This window comes from Magallana gigas, chromosome 2, assembly GCF_963853765.1.
Source record: "Magallana gigas chromosome 2, xbMagGiga1.1, whole genome shotgun sequence".
NCBI lineage: Eukaryota > Metazoa > Mollusca > Bivalvia > Ostreida > Ostreidae > Magallana > Magallana gigas.
In genome coordinates this window covers 54,384,632-54,411,633 of record NC_088854.1, presented here as the reverse complement: position 1 = coordinate 54,411,633, position 27,002 = coordinate 54,384,632, and the positions used below count along the sequence as shown (strand labels likewise).

General features: G+C 34.5%; 3 protein-coding genes across 4 annotated transcripts; 1 reads left to right on the top strand and 2 right to left on the bottom strand.

Annotated features, from left to right (window-relative positions):
* Positions 1-333: 333 nt before the first annotated feature.
* On the bottom strand, positions 334-17,855 carry LOC105335554 (sideroflexin-2). Of its 2 annotated transcripts, none has more exons than XM_034445611.2 (11): positions 17,721-17,855; positions 15,245-15,401; positions 11,243-11,413; positions 10,559-10,657; positions 8,884-8,962; positions 6,534-6,619; positions 6,333-6,393; positions 4,916-4,982; positions 3,416-3,518; positions 1,942-1,989; positions 334-960 (listed from the first exon to the last, which is right to left on the bottom strand). In XM_034445611.2, exons 2-11 carry the CDS (start codon positions 15,397-15,399, stop codon positions 849-851), a joined length of 981 nt encoding a protein of 326 aa, XP_034301502.2. In that variant the 5' UTR covers positions 15,400-15,401; positions 17,721-17,855; the 3' UTR covers positions 334-848. The 2 variants fall into 2 exon arrangements, with proteins under 2 accessions (XP_034301502.2, XP_065933341.1); XM_066077269.1 differs by lacking the exon at positions 17,721-17,855 and adding an exon at positions 15,897-16,016.
* Positions 17,856-18,239: 384 nt separating this feature from the next.
* LOC105329638 (ADP-ribosylation factor-like protein 3) lies at positions 18,240-22,254 on the top strand. The gene is made up of 6 exons (XM_011430959.4): positions 18,240-18,327; positions 19,479-19,622; positions 19,737-19,853; positions 19,948-19,998; positions 20,193-20,378; positions 21,122-22,254. Exons 1-6 carry the CDS (start codon positions 18,325-18,327, stop codon positions 21,164-21,166), a joined length of 546 nt encoding a protein of 181 aa, XP_011429261.1. The 5' UTR covers positions 18,240-18,324; the 3' UTR covers positions 21,167-22,254.
* A 2,025-nt stretch (positions 22,255-24,279) lies between these two features.
* LOC105329640 (tubulin alpha chain, testis-specific) lies at positions 24,280-26,891 on the bottom strand. Its single transcript, NM_001305373.1, is given in 5 exon segments — positions 24,280-25,246; positions 25,529-25,681; positions 25,797-25,945; positions 26,101-26,323; positions 26,792-26,891. Coding segments are annotated over 5 exon segments (1,359 nt in total). The 5' UTR covers positions 26,795-26,891; the 3' UTR covers positions 24,280-24,415.
* Positions 26,892-27,002: the final 111 nt, after the last annotated feature.

Genomic DNA, 27,002 nt, shown 5'->3' with positions numbered 1-27,002 from the left:
TTATAGGACAGTTTATTTAGGATCCAATACAAATACAAATGTGCTAGTTCTAATGAGCCATTTCACTTTTTCATTAATAGATTTATTGTGAACAAATTTTCTTTTAACAAAATGCATACAGCAGAAACACATCTTCCATAAATTGGTTACTTAGCATAGCTACAGGTGTACACTTAAAGGGTATACCAGTATATAAAATTTATACAAATGTCACATTCATTTGAAAAGCATGACTTCTCATTGTAAAAATATATGGTAGATCTGATTTTGCATGTATATTGAAAAAAAGAAAAATCATAAATTAGTTAAAACAAATATACAAGTACTCCATGACTTTTAGCCTTTCATAGCTTTAATTACTTTGTCACCTAATCAGCAGAAATTCAAAACAAAAATACAAGGAAAATCCAAATCATTCATGATCCAAACAACTGACATACACATGAACACACTTAGTCTTGAGAGAAGATCTTTTGAGGCCAAAGAAAATGTTTAGTTTCTCTGGTAAAAAGATAAGATTTATGCAGCTAAAATATTATCTACATAATGTTTACCTTTAATTTTCTTTTAAACAGTGTGTACAATTTCTCGCTTTGTGAAGTTGCTTTAAAATTATCACTTAATAAATCTATGGTAGAATAATTAAAAATAGACTTAGGCATGTCAAAATTCATAAAAATACAATGTTTTATCTTTTCCTGATACAGTCCCCCTCCAAAAAAAAATCATTATTTCAGCAGTATTTGACCTAGCTGTTAAAATATCTGAGAAACTAAGCCTTATCACAATAAACATACAATATACATGTACATGATTTGAGTAATTATTGGAATAATCAAATACCCTGATTATAACCCTTTGTTAAAGTACAGCTTCTTTGGTATATTATCACCATATCTGGATTTGACTTCTTCGTAGGCCTCAGAGTCTATTATTTTCAGCTTGTCTACTGTGATGGAACTGAAATTCATTAAAAAAAAATAAATTTTCGCATGCATTCTGTACTTTAAGCTTATTCTTTTGTTATATAGCTCTTTTTCTTAACAAAGAATTTAATTAACTAAACTTTAATTATTGTGCAAATTTCTATAAAGATTTTACAGACTGTAGTCTTCATTTTCTTTCAAAGACACCCCCAAAAATAATGACTCCACCTCCAAGGGATTATAATACCCAGGAATCATTAAATTATTCGTCTGGACCAATATTTGTGGATTGCTCATATTTCACAGATTTGTTGGGACATACTTTTGTATATTCTCTTATATCTACAAGAGGAAATATATCTTACCCTAACTAATTAATTCGTAGAGGATGTTAATTCAAGGATAAGATGTACCCATGGAAACTGAAATCTAATGATTCCACAGTAAGCCAATTAATAAGTGGGTACAGCATCCTTTTTTTTTTGAAAATTTTTCTATAAAAGTATTAATGTGGACCACCTTAATGTCTCTCTTGTGACCTTTATGGTTCATTTGAATACCTGTGTCAGCCTGCTCCTACAATAATTTCAAAGGCCCATTTTCTTCATCATAAGAAATTTAAAAAAAAAAAGATATGACAGTATCCTGTGACTGGGTTTTTCCTCATCCACCTCAATGAATTATTTCACAATTATCTCCCCTTGGAAAGAAGAAAACCATAAAGCCATTCATCTTAGTAAACTTTGTGCATTTTTGAGAAAAAAAATCCAAGTGAAAAAGTTTGTCAGCTGAAGTTGAGTCAAGTAACAAATGTTTTTGATCAGCATAAAATATTGAAATAAGGTCATCCTTATAAAGCCTTGTCTCTGAAAAAAAATATTTTTGTGTTACTTAAAAAAAATGAAAGAATACTGATCACAGACAATTGTTTCTGTGATGAATTTTACCAAGAGAGAGAGAGAGAGAGAGGGGGGGGGGGGTACTGACACTAAGTCTTAATTGTGACAACACTCACCATCTTTGATTGAAGAGAGCACAACCCACAGGAACCATTACCACCAAACTTCAATGACAAGAAAAATATATGTTAATAAATGTAACTACAGCACCCCTGCGAATGTGTTCGGAATGTTTTCTTTATCGTTGCTAAGTATGTAATAAATCCAGAGAAGCTCGAATGAATGTTCACGAGACTTCACCGAGGCTTGTTCAGTTCCTGTGAAATTTCGAGCGGAAGTATAAGTGTTCAGATAATATTCTCAAAATACGTAAGTACTGGTCGTTTTTCATATCGTATCCTACTTTGGTTTTTGTTAAAACATGAAACTCTCTTAATATGTTTGTCTTATTTCACCATTTAGCGGTTTTTATATTAAACGATAATGTTCAGAACAGAGTTATCGTTCGTGTTTAACCACGTGTTGAGTGGTTGAAAATATAAACATTGCGTGGCTTAATAAAATCATATCCATGTTTGATGCTTGTGGTGTGCAATACCATGTTTTAAAAAAAATAATGGATGTCTGTTTTGCATAAAAACTTAGTATATCGAGTCATTTTCAAGGTACATTCTGCATAAAATAGTATTGTCTGTTTCACTATTGATGCTATAACTAGGTCAGGTGTGGATCGAAAACTAATCCTCAGGGGGATCCCTACTTAGCATGTTAATTGTTGCAACAGCAGACAAAAACTATTTGTTGTATTTTAACATTTATTTCTAGAATACATTTTATCCACCAATTAATGAAGATAAAGTTTCAAATCAATAAACCTCTATATTTAATAATTGACTACTGTAGTACCTAGATTCTATGAACTAGACTATAAACACAAGGCACAATTTTTAATGCGAAACTGAAAGGGTAAAATAAAACCACGTGGTCTAAAATTTAAATGACAATAACATTCGCAGGGGTGTACAGGAAATAAGTAGAGTGAAACAAAGTTGTTTTAATGTGTATAAGCAGACATTATATTTTTACGTCTAGAGTATATTTTGACCCTTAATATCTTGCCCTGTGACCTCAAATTGGGTCATCTCTTTCTAATAGGGTACCAGGTAATTTTGTTCTAAATTTATGTTGGTCAGTTGAAGGATCCTCTGGATATAATGCCAACAATACTTTCCTATCCAACATTAGATTGACCCTTAGATATTTACCTCTACTCCTTATGGGTTACTTCCTTTAAACAAAAGCGTTATATTGGTGAAGTTAAGAGAATACAGAAAAATTAGGATTTCCAAGCCCTCTTCATGATTTTTTTTTTTACCTGAGCCTAAATGTGGCATATATTTATCATGCATTTTGCTTTTCCTGCAACATATTTCAAACAAGCCTTTTTTAAAACAAATCTCAATTCCTTTTTGTAGTTAAAACCATGACAGCATGGTTCAAGGTAAGAAATATTCACAATGACCAGTCTCTCCTGAGCCACAGAAAAATTTCTCATGCAAATAAAAATTGGCTTATAGTAACTGAACCTACCTTAGCCCAGAGAGCAGAATTTGAAAAGGTGCATTAACATAACGACCATATCGCACCATGAAAGCCGTTTTCTCTAACTTTTCCATCAAAAAAGGTAGTAACACTGTAAAAAAAAAGGGATAATATATAAATTGTATGTTTTGGAAATAATTTATATACAATAAAAAGTATTAAATTCCAGAGTCCATCATTTCCTATAGATTGTTATTATGTTTTTGTTTACCATAGTATTGGTTATATATGGGTGCACTGGTAAAAAATTCATTTATTAAAGCAAATTGATTCTATTTGCAATTCGACTATCTACATAATTAAACAGTAGTCTTGTCACTTCTCACTTGGTTTTAAAGATACATGTACTTTTTATTCTGTATTCAATATGTATCCAAAAGCATTTTGACAATTGGCATTCAAATTTTGGTTGACCATCAAAAAATACCTTACATGTAGATATGCATTGTAAAAAAAAAGTAAAATTTTTAAAGATGCCCCTTGAGAAATAGTATTTCATGCCTTACAGCAGAAAGATTTATGCTATAATTGTTGATTTTGTAATTATACATGTATGAATTAAGGTCTAAAAGTTTTCATCTTTCAGTTTTACTGGCAGTTGTGTATGTATGTAGTGAGAGAATGTATTGAGTAATTGTAGGAATGAGTTTTGTTCATGCAGTCATATGAGGAATTTGTTTACAGTTGTGTTTTGTCAGATCAAAGTTTTATATTGTGTGTGGATTGCATCTGTCATCAGTCAGTGCATGTTTGTTTGTATTTCTATGTTGTTTTGGGGGTTTTTTTTGGAAACCGAGTTTGTATGACATTGGCCCAAAGGTTATGGAGAAAAAGATTTTTAAAAACACCCAATGCCAATTTTCACTCTTTTCTAACTAACTCCCCTATGAAGTGGACCTGTCCCTTTATTTAAAAAAATTGAAAGTCCTTCTCCATAGGATGGTTATACCACATTTGTTTGACATTGACCCAAAGGATCTGGAGAAGATTTTTTAAAACACTCAACCATAAGTGTGTTTTCCATCTTTCCTAATTAACTTCCCTTTGATCAAAATCTTACCCTTCTTTTCAACTAAATTGAAAGCCCTCCCCCCAAAAATGCTTTGTGTCCTGTTTAGTTGAAATTGGTCCTGTGGCCCTGTGGTTCTGGAGAACAAGATATTTAAAACACCTAACTTTATTTTTCCCTATTTCGTAATTATCTCCCCTTTTGAAGGGTAAACTAACTTGAAGGCCCATTCCCAAGGAATGTCTTGTGCCAAGTTTGGTTGAAATTGGCCCAGTGGTTTTGGAGAAGGTGATGAAAATGTGAAAAGTAGCTATTACAACAATGACAGCATCAACAGACAATGGACAAATGAACAGAAAAGCTTACTAGGGCCCTATATAATCAGCTCAGGTGACCAAAAAAGACAAATATAAATATTCTGTACTGGTACACACTACGCGAAATTACTTTTGATCAAAATGTATAATGAAACTACATACCCATACTTGGAGAACAGATGACAATTCTTGAAAAAACGACTTGGCCAATTCCTTTAAAAGCTGCATACTGTAATCAGAATAAATTATGTGTAGGTTTAATGTCGTATCTTCTTGTTCTTTATGATGCTAAATGTTTCCAATAGAACAGTAGCTACTGCCCTCCAAAGCTAGAACCATTTTAACAAGACCGTGGATTTCCAGTAGGGCATAGCTATCTATTTCTTGCGTTAAAACAAGTTAAAAGTGACACGGTTTGAAGCGATATATGCACTGATTGCGTAGTCTTAGCTCAAAAGCCAGACAAATCTTGTTGATTTCAAAGAGTTATGACTGAGTGGGCAGTAATGAAATAGACAGGCCTATGTCACAATGCTGTTTGACACAACTACCCAAAGTCCAAGCTCTTGTTAAAATAATTCTAATCAACACCTTATGGTACAACTACCACTGTAAAATCATACTAAAATGTTTTCTTAAAAATAAATGTGTCCCCTATGTTAAACATTTATTATTCTAACAAATTTCTAGAAAATATTTTTGCATCAAATTTACACTGCTTAAATGGTAACTTCTTGATTATCCTTTAGGTCGAGTACAGGTAATATTTTAGCATTTTTTAATGCTGCCTGTAGGAACACATTTAATTCAATTTATCAATATATTACTATATGTGCATATCAAGCTTCATCTATGAGCTGTTTGGGTAAGTAAAAGTAGTTATTTTCACTGGTGGTTTAGTACCAATAACTGTTTTCTATATCCAAACTATATGCTTAATGGTGATTTACCGCCCTTAAGGACTACCTCACTACACCTAGACTTATACTTTTTAAAACACTAAGTCACAAGATGGCAATTTAAATATTGTCATGGTCCAAGAGTCATGCGGCAGGTGAGCAATATAAAACCGGACATTCCAAATATCCAACAGCTCCAGGACCATAGAAACATTCTAAACTACCATTCAGTTATTACAACATGCTTTCAGATCCAACGAACTGTCCTATTTGACTCATATACATAATATCCGTCATGATTTCTGTCGTACTTTCTGCTAATTTGAGAAATTATTTCAAGGTGTTGTGAGTCACCTTAAGATTTGATTTTTTTTACCAGCTTATTATACAACAATTGTAAATTTTCCCCATGTGAAAATAACCACCTTTCCAGTGCATTACTGATCCTCATATTACGTGAGCACTTAATAAAGCGATTCAACTGTTTTGTATAAAAATCATGAGAATATAAAATCACAAACCCCAAATTTTTATCATACTCTCAGTTAGTTTACGGTACATCTGTCAGAAAAAAGAAAGCGATATTTTAAAATCTGCGAGATGTGCTTCTCGTGATTTTATGGGGGTATAAATACGTTGCGTTTAATTAGGAATCTCCTTGACAACCTGTCCCCACTCACCTTTGACTTTGTTACAGGATTGTTATCTTCGTCTGTGACTACTACTCCATTTTGAATTTCACTGAAAGTAAAAGTTTCATTGTTTCAAAAATAATTATCAAAAATGGTGAGTTGATTTAAAAAATATCTAAAATTTGTGAACTTAGAAAAGAATGAACATCAAGGCATCAATTTAAAACAAGTCCCAGTTACTTCCCCTACCTCTGTCTCATCAGGGGAATATTCACCATATTAGATGCACAAACTGCAGCAAATGGCACAAAGCGCTGAAGGATTGGAGATGCTCTCTGTAAAAACGATATCTTCCAGTAGGCCTACATGTATCTATACAAGCCCATACCCTCTAAATTAAAATGTCTTCCATTTATAACAAAATCAAAGACCGAAATACATTGTATTTACATCTGCTGAGTATTTTCTCCCCCTATTTCTTTGAACCAAATAACAATCTAATTAATTTAAATACAGGTAACTCTCAATGGCTCGAACTTCAATACCTCGAAGTTCTTGTTCACTCAAAGTGAGTCCTCGGTTCCGATTTTTTTCCCTATACAACTAAGCATATTTACTCTGGATTTCTTGAACTCTTGATTTCTTGAAACCCTAAAAAATTGTCTCTAGTACAGGTACAAATGTACTAGTATTTAGTTTTTTTAAAATTTCAAGATCTGTATATTTAACTGATGAAGAAAAAAAACATGTTGAAGCACATATGTAAGGTTAACACTAAAATAAATGGCTTTTCATAACATTAGGTTAAACAAAATTTAAAACCTCCCTGCTGTCTGTCAACCCGCAAAATTAATTACTTTTAAAAACTGGAACTCTTGATCCTTTAAGTTTTTCAGCTGTCCCATGGACTTTGCCCTACACTAAGAGCAGAATGATTGAGACTTAGCTCTATTGAGAAATAATTGATTACTGTATTCAAGGTTATTTTCATCCCTGTTATTTTTGCCCTCCTTTACTTGCAAACAGTTTTGCTCCGTCTTGAATTCACCGAGACAAAATTTTGTATAAAGAGAGATAATTTGAACAAAGGTATAATTCACTAGTCTTAAATTCACCCACTAAGGATGGCGTATGGGTCAAAAATAAAACAGGAAGCAAATATTTCATGGCACAATACCTTAGATACACTGACAGGAAATTGGTTGAAACTTAAGCCCTAGCGACTTGGTTGAAACTTAAGCTCTATTGAAAGACCACTGAGACTTTCGCTACACTAAGAGTTTTTAACTCCACTGAGAGCAGTTTGAGACTTTAGCTCCACTGAGAGCAGTTTGATTGAGACTCTACTTACTTTGAGAGCAATTTATTTGAGACTTTGGCTACATAGAGAGCAGACTTGGACTAAAACTACACTGCATGTACCGGTACTGGTAAATTGAGACTTCAACTTCACAGAGAGCAATTTGATTGAGACATTATCTACACTAAGAATAGACTGGACTTTAACTACAATGAGGACAAATTAATTGAGAATTTAGCTACATTGAGAGCAACTTGAGACTTAAGCTACACTAAGAACAGCTTAAGACATTAGTTACATTTAGAGCAGCTTGAGACATTAGTTAGATTGAGAGCAGCTTGAGACTTAAGCCACTTTCAGAGCAGCATGAGACTTTAGCCACATTGAGAGCAGCTTGAGACTTTAGCCACTTTGAGAGCAGCACGAGACTTTAGCCACATTGAGGGCAGCTTGAGACTTTAGCCACTTTGAGAGCAGCATGAGACTTTAGCCACATTATGAGCAGCTTTAGACTTTAGCTACTTTTACTTTATTTGCTTTGAAGGCTAATAATTGCAGAAAATTCATATAACATCTGCAATATTTTGTTGTGATTTATTCTGGAATGCTCACTACATTCATGATCAGATATGACCATAAAGAATTTAACTGTTTAAAAAATATTTAAATTACTTTCAAGACAGGGCTAAAGTTCCCGCTAAACTGTCTGCAAACGTAGAAGGATGAAAATATATGGGGCGAAAATAAATCTGTATGTTACAGTATTTTCTATGTAAAATAACAACGAACAAAATTCTATTCTATCTATTAAACCGGGAAATAGTTTTTTTGCTATTTACCCATGGTGAAAAGTCATCGAAACTATTCATCCACACATTCAATTTATCTAATTTTTAAACTCCTTACACCTTTGGTGTAATCCAAGTCGCTACGTTAAATTCATAGTCCGACAACTTTAATTTGTTTACCATTAAAAAAATTTGCATTGCTGACAAATTGAGTTTTCTTCTGTATAATAAAATACCTATTTACTCATGTTATTGACTGTCTGAACTATAGCAAAAGTTTACTGTCCCTATCAATACACAATAAACTTGCCATCGTCTTCATACATAGTCAGTAAATATGTATATAATATAAATAAGTATATTGACCATTGATTTTCAATTATCAAGACTACACGAGGAATAATAAACTTGCCATCGTCTTCATACATAGTCAGTAAATATGTATATAATATAAATAAGTATATTGACCATTGATTTTCAATTATCAAGACTACATGAGGAATCAATTTACCTGACTTAAAACTGCTTTCAATCCCAGGGCTGTTACAAGAGCACATGAAGTGGCAGAGATGTAGGCAAATCCTAGCTGTCTAATTACATTGATTTGATTAAAGAGGCAATTAGATAGTAAACGAAGCATATCTCATTACAAAAACTAATATAAAATAACATCTCTAAGGAGGCTGGTTGGTCAGCTAATCACCAATTAGATTTACCTTAACATTTTAGATATAACTTTTTTTTATTTATTAACATTAGGCAAAGAAAATTTCAAATATTTTAATTTAAATTTTTAATAATTGTCCATATACTTTTAAATATCTCTCTTCTTCTAAAGGAGTTTCAAATAGTCTAAAAATGGCCACAACTTTCCAGGCCTCAACATTTACTTGCTGACATGCGATCATGTGGCTACAGCTATTTAGGTTTAGGTAAAATGATGAAATGATTTGAAACTAGAAAACTGACCAGTCAGGAAGGGCCCAGCTATGACAATTAATATAGAGAAGTGAAAAAAATTTTGAATTCCATCCTCTTTATATTAACAATGATGAAAAATAAATGCCCGGCAGAAGATGAAAGAACTGGATATATAGGATCTCGTGATTTGTAGTTGGATATGATTTTCATCCAACAATTAAAGTGTTTTTTTCTTGAGCCTTAGTGAGGGGATAAAACACACAAGTTGGATAAAAATCATATTATACTACAAATCATATGAGATTCTATTTATCCCATGTTTTATACACCACAATCAATGTTTACACTGTTTATAAAGCTCCACATTATTTTACTTCATTATGCCTACGCAAATCCCATTGTAAAGTCACAACTGTGGGATATCAAAAAAATATCCAATGAGTCATATCCACGGGATAAAGGGGGTTAACATGGGATGAAATAAAATTTGTTAAAAAAACAAAGAACTGATTCCAATTATCATAAATCATTGTGTATGGTATTTTAACCAAAATAAAATATGAATATTATATTTTAAATCCATATATCAAAGAATGTACACAGTATTAGACATCATTCGAAATTGACCTTAACTTCAAAACCAAGTTCATTTGCAGACACAGGCAGTGCAGTAATTAATCTCAATGTGACAGATAAAGATAAAGCTTAGGATTTTCTTCCTGTGGAAGGTTAATTAATCCCAAAGGACAAATATTGCAAAGCCTTCCATGTATACAATGGTAACATTCTCAGCAGTTATCTCTCTTTGCCCATTCATTCTCAGCAGTTATCTCTCTTTGCCCATTTATTCTTATGCATAGTTAGGAATCTACCCCACCACCCCAGCTCCAAACCAAAAGACATAGAGAACCAAACTTGGCATCAAAATATGTATTTCTGCCTACTGAACTACCATACCAAATTTAAACTTGATTGGGCAACCATAAAAAAAAGTTATTAGAAAAAAACAGGAAATTTGTGGACGGAAAAGTGACAGACGGACGGACAGAGTGATTACTATAGGGCACCCGCAAATCCTTGCGGGGCCCTAATTAGTTCTTTAATTTTGTAAACTCTTTTACCGTTTAGAAGCACGATTGAACAAACTGTAACCTTTATTCTTCCAATAGTATTATTGTTCTTTTCATTGCTGATAATCAGTTTCATAAAAATGTATGATCTTATAACTTATAACTTTAAACAATATCTATATGTAAAGTTTTTACTTTTTAGAAATGTCAGCTGCCGCATTTCTATTGGTGTAGTTTACCAGTGCATTGAACGACTGGTTAGCCCACTGCCAGAAAATCACTGCTATGTTACTCCTAAAAATATAAAATAAAACATACTAGGTACATTTATTTTCTTATTTTCATTCTTACACATTTATCAAATACCACTTACCCCCAGTAATTATTTGGTACCAGTTCATGTTTTCAACATAAAGACAATGACTTACATTTTCTCAATAGGTACAAGACTTGGGCAAAACAAGAAAACATTTTTCACAATGATAATAATTTAGCTATCTAGCTTTGATTTGTACAGGGAAAAAAACGTTAATCGATTCAGATTTATAACTATAAATCAATGCAATATTCATGACCAAAAAATAGCAAATACTGTAAATTCCTAATTAAACGCGAGGAATTAATATCCGCGTAAAATCGCGAGAAGCCCGTCTCGCGAATTTTAAAATCTCGCTTTTAATTTTCAGACATATGTTAACTACATGAAACTATGATAAAATTTCGGCATTCGCGATTTTATGTTCTCGCGATTTGATGGAAAACCGTTGAATCGCGGAATTAAGTACTCGCGTAAAATAAGGAATCTACAGTAAATGTGTTTTTGACAGAAATTTACAATTAAACATCAGTTTCTGATAATTTTGCCCTGTTACACCCAACCTGTAGAAAGTGGTCATGGCTCCAATGAGGACCATGCCCCCAGGGACTTGGAAGGACATCCTCCCAATGACATTCTGGAGCTCTCCTGTGTCAGGATGGAAAGCGGACAGGTACAGCTGCTGGGCACGTCGTATCTGGGTCACTGTCGTTCCTGGGGGTTCCGTCCCTGCTCTGAACATAAACATAAACTTATATTTAAAATTATATATTGTACAGTGTTAAATTTGTAAAATGTTTATCAAATAAATTAGTATTCTGTTTTAAGTGTTAAACACATTGTTTATAAATAAAGGTGGGAAGAAGGAATTTGACATATAACATTGAATAATATATTGTTGCATTGTAATGTTGTATTTTTGTATGTTAAATAAATTTTTACCACTCAAAAAGTGTATCAATGTGAGAGAGAGAGAGAGAGAGAGAGAGAGAGAGAGAGAGAGAGAGAGAGAGAGAGAGAATGAAAAGAGAAGGAGAAGGGTTTTTTAAGAGAACAAGAGGCTCACAGGCCTTGACGGTCACCTGAGTATCACAGCTCTTCGATGGACCTACCGGTAGTAGGGAGTCTCATGTCTGCATTTTAAATAAGCTTTTGGAGTCTAAGCCCTAATCTGCGGCTCCTCTGACTGTTACTCCTGCTTTAACCGGTATCATTTGATGTTTCCAAACATCAATTCATAAAGGGGGAGGGGGACAGTGGCGGAGGAATCTTGGATTATCTATGCCCGATATCTGTCAACCCCCCCCCCCCCCCCCCATTAAGCTTTTCAACCCCTGCCCACTGGCCAGTATATTTTGCAATTTAAGAAGATGATATTATGAATATAATTCTAATGCATTGCATTTAGTCATCTCTCACAGCTTTTAAGTACAGATAAAAATATTATGAAATTTTTATACATTTGCACTATGTGGTCATATTGGTTCTACCCTAGAGGGCCTGAATCCCTAATCCGGGATCATAAATTTCATAATTTAGGTAGAGGGCTTCATCATGGATATCATAACCATGCATCCCCCCCCCTGCTGTTGATGTAGAGAAGAAGATTTTCTGAGATTTCATACATTTTCACCATATGGCCATATCAGCCCCTCTCTAGGGCCTGACCTCCTGACCCAAAGGCCATGGGTGGGATATTTTTATAAAAGTCAGTTAAGCATAAATGGGTAATTTGATTTAAGGGCCACAAGAAATTAAACAAGAGGCCCATGGGCCACATCGCTCACCTGAGGAACAATAGGTATGATAAAATCAGCTTAATGGAGTCATAGTACAAACAATCTGGACAATGTACAATAAAAATACATGTAGATCCTGTATAAATAAAATCCATTTTTCCCCCTTGGAACTCGGAAAGCCCTGATTGCTGCCAATATTTACAAGAGCAGACTTTAATCACCGCTCCTGCACATACATAGGGACTCAACGTTACGCAGGCAGGGATGACCGCACACCTACGCAACTCAACAGGTACCAACGTTAACGCAAGCAGGGATGACCGCACACTTGCGCCAACAGCTCAACCTAACGCAGGGAGTGCCACACACTTGCGCTAGAAAGGCCAGAACACCAGCAGGGATGACCATACAGTAGTGCTCCGCCGCAACCACCACCAATACAAGCAGGTATGACCGCACACTTGTATTAATGTGATACAGGGCAGGGATGACCGCACACTCTGTCTAGATTAGAAAAACACGAAGATTAGATAGAGCAGGGATGTCCACACACTCAATCTATCCGTACCTGTTCAAGTTTAACCCCAAACTGTCACTCGTGGTAATGCAATAGACACTGTCCCTATATATGTGCCGGCCTAAAATAATTCATAGTATCTAAAATTTGGAAATCAAAAATAAACAAACTAATCCGGCCTAACCCAAAACTACTTATGCAGAACAACTTATATACATTGAACATTTATTATTGTATAAAAATAATCATCACAATAATTGGTTAACAGTGGATGCATTAATTAAAATAATCAAGAATCAATAAATCAAGGGCAATAACTCAAAACAGTAATACAAAAAGATTCTAATGAAAAAATAGCTGCTTGCTTCAATTTTAGTCATACCACATGTTGAGTATTGCAGTTCTCAAAAAGATCCTTTACAATTGTTTATATATGGGATATTCAGCTACATCAAACTCTGAACCTTCTTGTGAGGCCGAAGAATTGTCCTGGAGCCAAAGTCTTAACAATTATAAAGAATCATCTTGCTGATTAGTTTCTGAGAAGAAGATTTTTAAAGATTTACTCTATATATTCCTATGTAAAACTTTAACACCCCCCCCCCCAATGTGGCCTCACCCTACCCCCAGGGGTCATGATTTTCACAACTTTGAATCAACACTACCTGAGGATGCTTCCACACAAGTTTCAGCTTTCCTGGCTGATTAGTTTCTGAGAAGAAGATTTTTAAATATTTACTCTATATATATTCCTATGTAAAATTTTACTCCCCCCCCCCCCAATGTGGCCTCACCCTACCCCCAGGGGTCATGATTTTCACAACTTTGAATCTACACTACCTGAGGATGCTTCCACACAAGTTTCAGCTTTCTTGGCTGATTAGTTTCTGAGAAGAAGATTTTTAAATATTTACTCTATATATTCCTATGTAAAACTTCGACCCCCCATTGTGGCCCCACCCTACCACCAGGGGTCATGATTTTCACAACTTTGAATCTACACTACCTGAGGATGCTTCCACACAAGTTTCAGCTTTCCTGGCTGATTAGTTTCTGAGAAGAAGATTTTTAAAGTTTTACTCTATATATTCCTATGTAAAACTTCGACCCCCCCCCTTGTGGCCCCACCCTACCCCCAGGGGTCATGATTTTCACAACTTTGAATCTACACTACCTGAGGATGCTTCCACACAAGTTCCAGCTTTCCTGGCTGTTTAGTTTCTGAGAAGAAGATTTTTAAAGATTTACTCTATATATTCCTATGTAAAACTTCGACCCCCCATTGTGGCCCCACCCTACCACCGGGGGTCATGAATTTCACAACTTTGAATCTACACTACCTGAGGATGCTTCCACACAAGTTTCAGCTTTCCTGGCTGTTTAGTTTCTGAGAAGAAGATTTTTAAAGATTTACTCTATATATTCCTATGTAAAACTTCGACCCCCCATTGTGTCCCCACCCTACCACCGGGGGTCATGAATTTCACAACTTTGAATCTACACTACCTGAGGATGCTTCCACACAAGTTTCAGCTTTCCTGGCTTTCTGGTTCTTGAGAAGAAGATTTTTGAAAATTTCTCGAATTTTTTCATTAATTTCTAATTATCTCCCCTTGAAAACGGATGTGACCCTTAATTTTCACAACTTTGAATCCCCTTTGCCTAAGGATGATTTGTGCCAAGTTTGGTTGAAATTGGCCCGGTAGTTCTTGAGAAGATGTTGAAAATGTGAAAAGTTTACGGACAGACGGACGGACAGACGGACGACAGACAAAATGTGATCAGAATAGCTCACTTGAGCTTTCAGCTCAGGTGAGCTAAAAAAGGACCTTATTTAATCATCATTTGTAAATATTCACAATTTTGAGCTGCAAAACCCTGATATTCAACATGAGACAAATGCATGCTTTACCTGAAATTGTTAGATAAACATAGACCAAGTTATAATTACTTCAAGGTGACTGATTTCGTAATGGAAATTAACACCCACATCACACAAGGTCCCGAAACACAAAGAAGAGGGACACAAAATTTAAACAATGTATAATACTTACTATGTTTATTTTATTTTTTGCTGTCTAAATAAATGTAATTGCAGAAATTGGAAACGCAGAATATTAATTGACACCTTTATGACCTTAAATGCAAAAATTTTAGCCACAGAAAATACCTGTTATCTGGATGAGCTATAAGTGTTATATAGTGCATGCACTGTATTTGCCCATATTTTTTGTATGAGTTATTGTTACATAGTACATGTATATATTTACCTGTATTTCTGGATGAACAATTGTTATAGACACATTTACCTGTATTTCTGGACAAGGTCCTTGGCAGAGAAGAGAGTGGACTCTGATTGGATGCTGAGCAATGGATTGGTAATCCATGCATAATACTGAAGTCTCCCAGTAAAAGTGCTCAGGTTCCAAATTGGTTGGTCAAGGTCTACTCTTTGAGTTTCCATCTCTGTACATGTCAAAATAAAACAAAAAGCTAATGGATTATACGGCTTACCCTTGAATAACAGTTTTTCTCATAAGTAAATTCTTATGGCAGGTGGTTGCACAATGGAAATAATTAAAACTTGATAATATATGTGGATGCACAATTATAATACATTTATCACAATTTGTAGCACTGTACAGTAGTTCTTGAGAAAAGGTTTGTAAAAGATAATCCCCTATATATTCCTATACTCTATTGCCAAGCCTTAAAAATAAAATACCTACACTATATAAACAGAAGCTTTTAACTTAATGTTAATATTGGCTTTAATGGTGAATTGGTTCTAATAACAATGTGTAGGACTTCATTCCTTTCCCTTATTTTTGTTTAAATACAGACCAGTAGATCTAGAGATGAAGTTGAAAATGTAAAATATTAAACATAAGTGTTCATTATTTATGATAAATGGAATAATTTTTCCTACTTAGGATATTGTTTTGAAATGATGATGTTTACCTGGGATAGATCAGTGAGGGCTATATGACACAGTTGTCCAGAATAAAAAATAATAAACAATCAGCAATAACAATGGACTGCCACAGGTCAAGTTTGGAACAGTGGACAGATTGCTGACCATTCTGACTAGATCACCATATCAAATCTTCATAACATACAAAGTCAGGAGTAATAGAGAACCTAAGAATAACCCTTATCAATTATGATGTGTAAATCATGGAGGGAAATGAGATATGAATAAACAAATTGTATGGGGCATATTTTAGTGATGGTCCAAATCTCATTTGCTGACTAGTTACTTCAACACCAATTATTCATTCTTTTTCAATGTGTTGTCACAATATATATTTGGAGTAGGAGTTGACCTAATTGTGCTACCTTGTACTCATTCATCTGTGATGAGATATATTGTTATCATAACATCAACCTGGATACATCTCAGAAGAACTGAATACATGTAGAACATGTATAGAAATTGACATAAACTAGGTGGGCAGGGCGTTTGAATTTACTGTTATATTTGCAATTACCGGTATTGTTTATTTCACATGTCAATGGATAAATCATTTACTACCTTACTTACAAACTAAGTTTTATTTTTAGAGATGCTCACAGTACACAAAACATTATTCGTTGATTTGGAACATTTCTTCCAGTTTGTTATCTATGATATTTAAAAGTTGATTTACCTTAATTGTTCATCATAGATAGGGGCTACATTAGTAAGAATAATCTTACCACGACCAGGCTACACTCAGGTGAACTGGGACTGTAGGACATCAGAACTGTTATTTTAATTATAGAACATGCTATCTAGAGCTGCATTAGCAGTATGGGTGCATGGCATGCACACTAACATTAATTGACTGGCATAACACACAGAATCTATGTGCTATGCCTGTCTATGATAAAGTGACGGTCAGCCCCGTTCGAATACTGACGGCAGATAGCTTAGTTAGTAGAGCACCAGACTAGAGATTCAGGGGTCCTGTGTTTGAATCCTTATCTGGTCTTGTCATTATTTCTCCCGTACCATTACATCTGGTGCTGTGATCAACACATGGAACTAACAGGTTAATTCCTGCCAGGGGAGAAAACTGGGGTGGTCTTCGAGGGCAAGGTTATTTAAAGGGGGAAGAATGTAACAGTCACTGATTCAAACACCGGTGCCAGATAGCTCTGTTGGTAGAGCATCTGGCTAGAAATTCAGAGGGCCCGGGTTCAAATCCCAATCTGGTCTGTCATTATTTCTCCCATCCTGTTACATTTGGTGCAGTGATCAACCCCTGGAATTGACAGGTGAACTCCTGCCAGGGGAGAAAACTGGGGTGATCTTTGAGGGTGAAGACTATTAAAGGGGAAGGGAATATGATGGCCAGATAGCTCAGTTGGTAGAGCACCTGGTTATAGAGATTAAGGGGGCCCAGGTTCAATTCCCTGTCTGGTCCGTCATTATTTCTCCCATCCCGTTACAACAGAAATGTAATACTGATAGAAGATGATTAACTGGTGGACATCAATCATTTATAATTGAGACATCAATCATTTATAATTGATTAGGTCAGCCAAATGTGTCTTTTTCATCGATTTTTGACAAATTAAAATCAGTCACTCTGTGTGTAGATGTGCACCCTTTTGCACGGTAAATAAACTTTTGATCTTGAATGATTCGTTTCTTGCATGAACTCTGGTTTATTGGGATGTGAGTGATTTAAAACTGGATAAATCTGGATCAAAACGTGGAATATAATAAATCCAAATGATTTATGTTGTTGCAAGGGGTAAATAAAGTTAAATGAATTGGGAACATTATATTTCACATACCTGTTGGTCTAGTGGTGAGGATCAGTGCACACGTGAAGAGCCAAAAACACTACATCTCCTCCAGGCACATGTATACATTGTTTTGGAACTCTTCAAATGTGAAACTACGAATCGTCTGTCTCTCTGACATTTGGTACGGCTATTTTCATAAAATAAAGGATTTTCTTTAATTTCCTAAAATTCCTGTTCATCTTTTAAAAAAATATCTTAAAATTCTTAAATTCCAATAAAGAACAAAAATAATTAAAATGTATATGACATATCTATAAAAAATTGTTCAATTAACAATACTGCAAATCATACATTCATATGGCATAATTGTTATGTTGTTATAGATCTATAATGTCCATAAAAATGTCTTCTGTAATGAGACCCAAAACTATCAAAAACTATTGTAATATATATGAAGTATATTTTAAAATTAAAAAAGATACTTGAAAATATAAGATATTTTATTTCTTCTTCATGCATTAATCTTGTTGTGCGACTTGTAAAATATCTTTTGGGTAAATAGATTCCCTCAAGGAATTTTTTCTCATTGAAAACGAGACGGTGACGTCACGCGTAGTAACACAGGAAGCCGAATTCCGAATAGCGGTAGAAAATGGTACATATTTTTTGTTAAATTTAATCATTATATTTACTACGAAATATTGTTATTGTGAAACGTAGAGTGTTTAAACTAAGTATGTGTTGAAAGAAACAGGGAAATATCGCAAGTTTGTAAAATTAATGACACAGTTCCATCTATAAAAACATGGCCTCCTTTCATTCAAAAACGTGCTTTTGAAATACCTTATTTGATCTGACCAGGGACGTATATACGTCCCTGATCTGACATACTATAAACTTCGAGAAGGAGTACATTTATATAACTATGTATTGGATTTTATATTCCAACGTATTAAATGGCCGCCTTTCCAAAAAAAAAGTGCTTTATTGTAATATTAATTAATTCTCAAATTATGGTATTCTGTTGAGGCTACTCGCTTTTAAGGGAGGAGTATGAAGTTGCAAAAGCAAATTAGTGAAAGTGTAAAGATGTGAAAGCAAAGTTGGAAGATGCGAAGACCTCGCTCTCTTGTTTTCACAACTTCTCACAGGGGCTCTGTTGTTGGATAATTGGAGTTCTTTATTACTTGTTTCAGAAGACAAAATTTATTAAAATTAGTCATCTTAAGTGTATTTCTGTGTATTCAACTGTATTGCATTAAAAACATTCACTGAAAACCCCTGTTTAACATGTTAAAAAAGTGTATTCAATGTAAATTTTTAAAAAGTAAAGGAACGACACTCGCCATCTTGGATTTATAGGGGGTGCTCAGTTCACCCTATGTTTTAAACAAGCTCCCTGATTTTTTCAACAATTTCTAATGAGATCTAGGTTGGAAATGATAAAATTACTTATCCCTATCGTCTGACTAGATTTGTGTGCCGCAGAAATAAACATATTTTGTCAGAATGTACTAGTACACGCCAAACTTTTACCAGTAAGTAGCAAAATTCTCCATATCATCACTGAGAGGATCAAAAAATATATATGCCTATTAAAGAGAGCAAAAAATTCACGAAAAGATTCCTTTTGGTTTAAATTCAGTTGTGACTTGTCTCTTCTGTTGTGTATACATACTCAAAATCAGAATGCTACTTTATCATTGCATGTACCGATACTTGTTTACAAATAATATCGAAAGTGTTACAATTAATTGAAAACAATTATTAAACTAGTAATCTGATTTATATTTTTTTTTATTATAGGGACTATTAGATTTAATACGAAAACTGAAGTCCAGCCAAGACAAAGAACTGCGAATACTTTTGCTGGGTTTGGATAATGCAGGAAAAACTACACTTTTAAAAAAATTGGCTTCAGAAGATGTCAGTCATATAACACCAACTCAGGTAGAAACTGTGAAATATGAATTTAACACAACCAATACATAAATCAATATTGTCTTCTTGACTCACTTGAAGTTGATACCAGGTGTTTAGACAATGATGTACCCTTTCTTTCAGGGATTTAATATCAAATCTGTAGTCTCGTCTGGTTTTAAACTGAATGTTTGGGACATAGGAGGTCAAAGAAAGATTAGACCATACTGGAGGAATTACTTTGAAAATACAGATGTTCTCGTAAGTTAGATTTGGAAATAATCACATTGTTTCTTTAAGCATATCTTCTTACCTTTTTAAGAATGGGACTATAAAACATGGTTTTTCTTTTCAGATATATGTTATAGATAGTGCTGATCAAAAGAGATTTGAAGAAACTGGCCTAGTAAGTTGACTTTTGCAAAAAACTTGTATATAAAGTGTTGGAGTTATAGTCATACAGAAAATTAGATGAAATGATCGGAATCATCATTCTTATCAACAGAGCAAGGTATCTATAAGGAGTAAGGTGTGATACGGAGCAGAGCTGTCACCTTAGATTAATATGTGATCATAATGTTTTCATTTAAAACATTGCAGGAGTTATCAGAGCTATTGGAGGAGCCAAAGTTACAGGGAGTTCCTCTGTTAATTTATGCCAACAAGCAGGACTTGCTGCAGGCTGCACAGGCCTCAGAGATAGCCCGGGGACTATCACTAGACACAATACGTGACAGAAAGTGGCACATACAGGCATGCTCAGCACAGTCTGGGGAAGGAATCAAGGTATAAAACTTGTATGATAAAAAAGAAACACTGATGGAATTTCTTTATGAGTCATTAAGATGGATGAAAAGTACCAAAATAATTTTAACCTTTTACATCAAATCACTATCTTACTGCTATATTTGGGTAGAATAACTGTAAACGTATTACAGTTAGCTGTGTATTTTAATAAGCATTTTTGGCTGAATTTGGCATCTGCTAAATCAAGTCCATTGTCAAATGTCATACATATATATAAATAGGTACATTCAGAAATGCCTAAATCAAACCCACGCTATGGCTAAATTGTGGAAAATTCCCTTTCAAACATTGTCCACTGCAAATATGATGTAAACAGTATGTAACTTACATATCTGAAAAAAACCCTATGCATGACAAACATCAAACCAGGCATGGTGGTGCCCTTAAGAAGTAATCAACCTTTATGGATTTTGAGATCATAGGTCAATAGTCAAACTTCTTTGGACATTAACATGATTAACTGATAGACTACCTGTAAATGTTGTCCATCAATATCTTTGTTGTCTAGTACATGTACTCTGTATTAAAGTTGACCCTATTCATGGACCATATTTCTCTCTGAAACAAAAGTTTCACTACTTGTATCAAAGTTTAACATTGTTGCAAACGTGAACAATATGGTCTTCTTGTCTGGTTTTTCTTATGGTTGAGGTAATGTTATCAGGGATGCCAGCTTATAAAACTTGCTCTCACAATGTGTTTGAATATTTTTTTCATTTTAGGAGGGAATTGATTGGATGAGTACAGTTGTAGGAAAAAAGAAATAGGATAACTAGTGACTTCTCTATAGAAATAAATGACTGACAGAGAATGAAGTTTCCTCCAATGTATGGAATCTGACAAACTGATTGGAGGCTCTGCTACACCAACTACTTACTATTTACATACAAAGCTATTGTAGCTAACATTATGTGCATGTATTTTCTTTATTAGCATTGTCAACTAATAATCAAAGATGGATCATCATGATTAATTTCTTAAGAACATATGAAAATTGAAATAATTTGTATGCTGCTTGGTGCAGACTTTCAATTTTTGTTTCCTACTATGAAATGAAATTTAAAAAAAATATCCCTGGAAATCAAGACCAGTAACAAAAATTTCAAAGACCATTTAATGCGGATTATTAAACAAAGTCATATTGTGTCTGTCTCTGATCTGTCTCCATTGTACTTCCAAAATGAAGGTGGTTGATGTATTTTTAACTAGGGAAGCAATCACAGTTTGGTAATTTATCATAAAATATTACAGATCTGCAAGGAAAGAATTTATTGTCTGATCTGACAACACAGCATTCTTCATCAATTTACATAAAGTTTTTCAAAATGCTTTTATACCTCTACATAGAAGTACTTGTATCAAACAACTTTATGTCAAAGTTTGATACGATTCGATATACATATATGTAGTTAATGAATTAAAAAGCCAGTGCATGTATGGTAGTTTTCCTAGAGCAAGCTGATTTATATAATCAAATCAAAATCATGTGGATGTACATGCAAGTTTTCAAATTCTGTTTCACACAGTCTTCTTACTGGTGTTATATGCTTGCATTTAAATAAAATGGTTAACAGTGAAGAGTGTGCATATTATGAAAGAAATATATAATTGTCATTAATTTTCACTTTAAAAAAAATTGTGAAGCACTTGAATGGTTGTCATGTCACTATGAATTTACATATCATTTTGTGGATGTAATCTGTGTACATTATACAGAAGGTTGTTAAGTGTTATACAAGTGTTGTATTTGTACTGTGTAATGTGTAAGACATGTCATATTTTCTTCAGAAAGATCTGTTGAGGTTGTCAATTTACTTTTGTAAATTCCTTTTTTTTTGCCATATACTCAACTCTGTTGCATCGTACCGATTGTAATTCTCTATTTAGAAAAAATAGAGGTTGAAATGAAAGAAACTTTTAAAGATAATAAAACTTAGAAAGAATATTTATATGCTGGTTTTTGTACATTTCATTTTTAAAGGTACTAATATTACCCTTTTTCGCCATGTGCAAAATAAACCGAAAATTCACCTGCACGTGTGTAATAAATTCGAGGCAAATCTAGGCAAACACGGCAATCTTTAATTGTTATTACACACCCCTTTCTAAATCATTTGCTATTATTTGTAGAATTAGATATATGTCGTTCAATTCCGATTTCCGAGTATGACGTCAAATGATCACGTCAACTCGGTAATATACAAACAGCTGGCACAAATATTGACAGTAAAGTTTATATTTAGAAACAACTATACAGACGAGCGATTTGTTAATTGATAATAATCATTCATCCTATAAATGGTGCCCGATTGGGAGGGTAACAGTTGAAATTGACACCCCAAGAAAACCATTGTCAACCGGCTCTCAGGCTAATATACAGCGAACAAGGGCTAATAAAGGATGCAATATAAAAATTGCCATGTAATAATCTATATATATATCGTATAACATAGGTAGAAATTAAATTCAATCCTCAAATAACTGTTACAGTAACTTGATCCAAAGGGGCGGATCAAGTTGAGTTACCAGGGCTGCATTCAAGATTGTAGCTACTACGTAGTTGAACGATAAGCTAGCCTAGCGCTATGTAGATATTTGTAGCCTACTGGTAAATATTTTATGCTAAGCATCAAATTCAAGATGGCCACCTTTGTTACCAGTTTGTAACAAACATGAAATTTATTTACTTAAGGAATGAATTCGATATTTATTTGTTGTATACGATATAAAATGGTTTGGGGCAGTTTACGCTTTATAAACCGCAAAGCAGTTTATAAAAAAGCGTAAACTGTTTCAAACCATTTTATATCGTATACAACAAATAAATATTGAATTAATTTTATTGCTTATAATTTAATTTTTCAACTCTTCATTGTAGATGAAAACGGTCATTTGACCTTTAAAATGACGTAAAATTATACAAAATTCAAACGTAACGGCAGGCGTATTGATATGTTTTTGACGTTGGTCTTACTATGACGTAGGCAACTTTCTTTATACGATATAAAATAATTTTTTAGCCAATCAGAAAGCGCGTTGCAACCGAAATTAATTATTTAGTGATATTTTGTTCATCCCTTAAGTTATATTAAGTTTTAACATGGATATTTCCGCTTTAATGATAAAATGTAAATAAAACAATGAAAATCAAGCCAATACTAAACCAAGTACCTTTAAGTAGGTCTGTAGTGACCTTGAAAAGTTCTAGGTCAAAGGTTAAGTCTTGTCCAGATATTGAATTCCATCAATTTTTTCGTTTTAAAATTTTCACAGAATATATCCCTAAACTTGTGTAATGTCTAATTCATGTGCAATATATTACCGGTATTTTTCAAGGAAGGACTTGTAGCTCAACGGTCAGACAACCCAAATTTACAGTGGAGCTAGTTCTGCACCTTTTTTGAATGATGTGATTTTGGATAGCCTGTTGTGACCATTAATCAAGTTTCTCTGTCAAAGGTCAAGGTGTTATCAGGTCTCCAAAATTATATCCTTGATCATATACAACATTCTCTTCCTTACCCCAAACTTGCTCATACCTGACCAAAAGTGCCCATCAACAAGGATTGTTCAGTGACCTTGAAGAAAGTTTTTCTGCCAGATCCATTTCAAAAGCTTCCCTTTCTCCGAAAAGTCCAGTCCACACTTTACAAAAATTCTGGGGCAATCAAATACTCAACATAAACAGACTTTTAATGACAGTTATAAACATTCTAACAATAACTACAAAAACTCAATAGAAATCTATGGGTTTTCCCTCAAAGATGGTGGCCAAGGGACACAAGTTTTGTAAAGGGTGGATTAGTACTTTTCTACAAAACTATACCTAAATTTTGAGTAATGAATTTTTAAATTTGAACACATGAAACTATGGCTTAGTACAGTAATATCAGAATTTATTTTCTCTCTTTAACAGTGAACAGTTGGGGAATCTAATGTTGCCAAAATATTTTATAAAACTGATTAACATACAAAATTATAAACGTCTTTGAAGATTCAAATTAACAACCAAGTCTTTAGTACTCATCACCACCTTCCTCTTCAGCCTCTCCCTCAACAGAATCCACACCAACTTCTTCATAATCCTTCTCCAAGGCAGCCAGATCTTCACGGGCCTCAGAGAATTCACCTTCTTCCATTCCCTCTCCCACATACCAGTGAACAAAGGCACGCTTGGCATACATCAGGTCAAACTTGTGATCCAGGCGAGCCCAGGCCTCAGCAATGGCAGTGGTGTTGCTCAACATGCAGACAGCTCTCTGTACCTTGGCAAGGTCACCTCCAGGAACAACAGTTGGAGGCTGGTAGTTGATGCCAACTTTGAAACCAGTAGGACACCAATCCACAAACTGAATGGTTCTCTTTGTCTTGATGGTGGCAATGGCAGCATTGACATCCTTAGGTACAACATCCCCTCTGTACAGCATGCAACAAGCCATGTACTTGCCATGTCTGGGATCACATTTCACCATTTGGTTTGCTGGTTCAAAGCAGGCATTGGTAATTTCTGCTACTGACAGCTGTTCATGGTAGGCCTTCTCTGCAGAGATGACAGGAGCATAGGTCACCAATGGGAAGTGGATACGTGGGTAAGGTACAAGATTTGTCTGGAACTCTGTCAGGTCCACATTCAAGGCTCCATCAAATCGAAGGGAGGCTGTGATTGAACTAACAATCTGACCAATCAGGCGGTTCAAGTTGGTGTAAGTTGGCCTCTCAATGTCCAGGTTCCTTCGGCAAATATCATAGATAGCCTCGTTGTCAACCATGAAGGCACAGTCAGAATGCTCCAGAGTAGTGTGTGTGGTAAGGATGGAATTGTAGGGCTCAACTACTGCTGTAGATACCTTAAGAAAAAAAATATAAATTGTTAACACTGAGTGGAAAGCAGCTAGCCACTTTTAATTTAAAAGCAATGCAACACATTCTATCATTGAGGCTTCAACTTGCATAAATACTACGTTTCTACAGATATGTACTATTAATGTTGAATATCTTTTTTCCTCTTTCTATTCATTACTGTACAATATTTCAAACAAATGGAATTAGAACAATGGCTCATTACTTCCTTCCCCCCTTTAAATGCTCCAGTATCTGAATATTACCATAAAATCATACAAAATAAATACCTGAGGAGCAGGGTAAATGGCAAATTCAAGCTTGGACTTCTTTCCATAATCAACAGACAGTCTCTCCATCAGAAGGGAGGCAAATCCAGAACCAGTTCCTCCTCCAAAGCTGTGAAAAATCAGGAACCCTTGAAGACCAGTGCATTGGTCAGCCTGAAATCACAATAAAAATAATAGAAAAAATAAGCATGAACCCCCAATGTTAAATGATGCAGGTAACAGATACAGACTTTGTGAGGATTACAGATGTGAATCACTTAAAATTTACCAATTTTCTGATGCGATCCAAAACCAAGTCCACAATTTCCTTTCCAATGGTGTAGTGACCTCTTGCATAGTTGTTGGCAGCATCCTCTTTTCCAGTTATCAGCTGTTCTGGATGGAAAAGTTGGCGGTACGTCCCTGTGCGCACCTCATCTGAAAATATTCACATACTATACTATGTTTATTGCAAGGATACTTGGATTTTTTTTCTAATGGCCTTTTGTTAATTTTACTTTCAAATTTCATACTTTTTGGGGGGGATTTTTCCATAATTAATTTGATTAATATATCTGCAAGAGATAACATACCAACAACTGTGGGCTCCAAGTCTACAAATACAGCCCTTGGTACATGCTTGCCAGCACCAGTTTCACTGAAAAAGGTGTTGAATGAATCATCTCCCCCTCCAATTGTCTTGTCACTTGGCATCTGCCCATCTGGCTGAATGCCGTGCTCCAAGCAGTACAGCTCCCAGCAGGCATTTCCAATCTGGACACCAGCTTGTCCAACATGAATAGATATACACTCACGCTGCAAAATATTCATTCAATATAAACTATAAAATCTATTCTGTTTGTCATATATCTATTGTAGACGAATGAAAAAATATATATAAGGGGATCTTTTACCCAAACTTAAATATACACGTCCTTCTGGCTCCTATAATTAATAGTTGGTGGCACAGTATCTTGCCGTGAGCCGAACTTTGTAAATGTAGTAATAGTAATTAGTAAGGTGTACACATCTCATTTACATATACATAGATAACAAAACAAGTTATACGTCGTAATGTACAATGTTCATATCAAGGTGCCGTGTAAATAATTATATCACTTGGTAGTACAGAGACGATTGTTTTACTATGTAATAGTTTGATCTGATACGTAAAAAATGCATCGCTACCTGACAAACCACTTGTTGATATAAATAGAATTGTGCACATTTATACTACGTATTCTATAAAAATCTAAGCATAACCTTCTAATTACTAGTACTTACCATTCTGACAGAATTTCTTTTTTAAATCCTTGGAAGAAGGTAACGGATAAATATGGACTTTGCGCTGAGATGTGTAACGCGTCTCGCACAAATTCAAACTGATAACGCACGGTGATACTCTTTCCTTATATACACTGACATCATCATCCACGCGCATCCTTGGAAACATAACATGTTTTTTTCTCAAATTTGGGTTTGTAAGTATTCAATA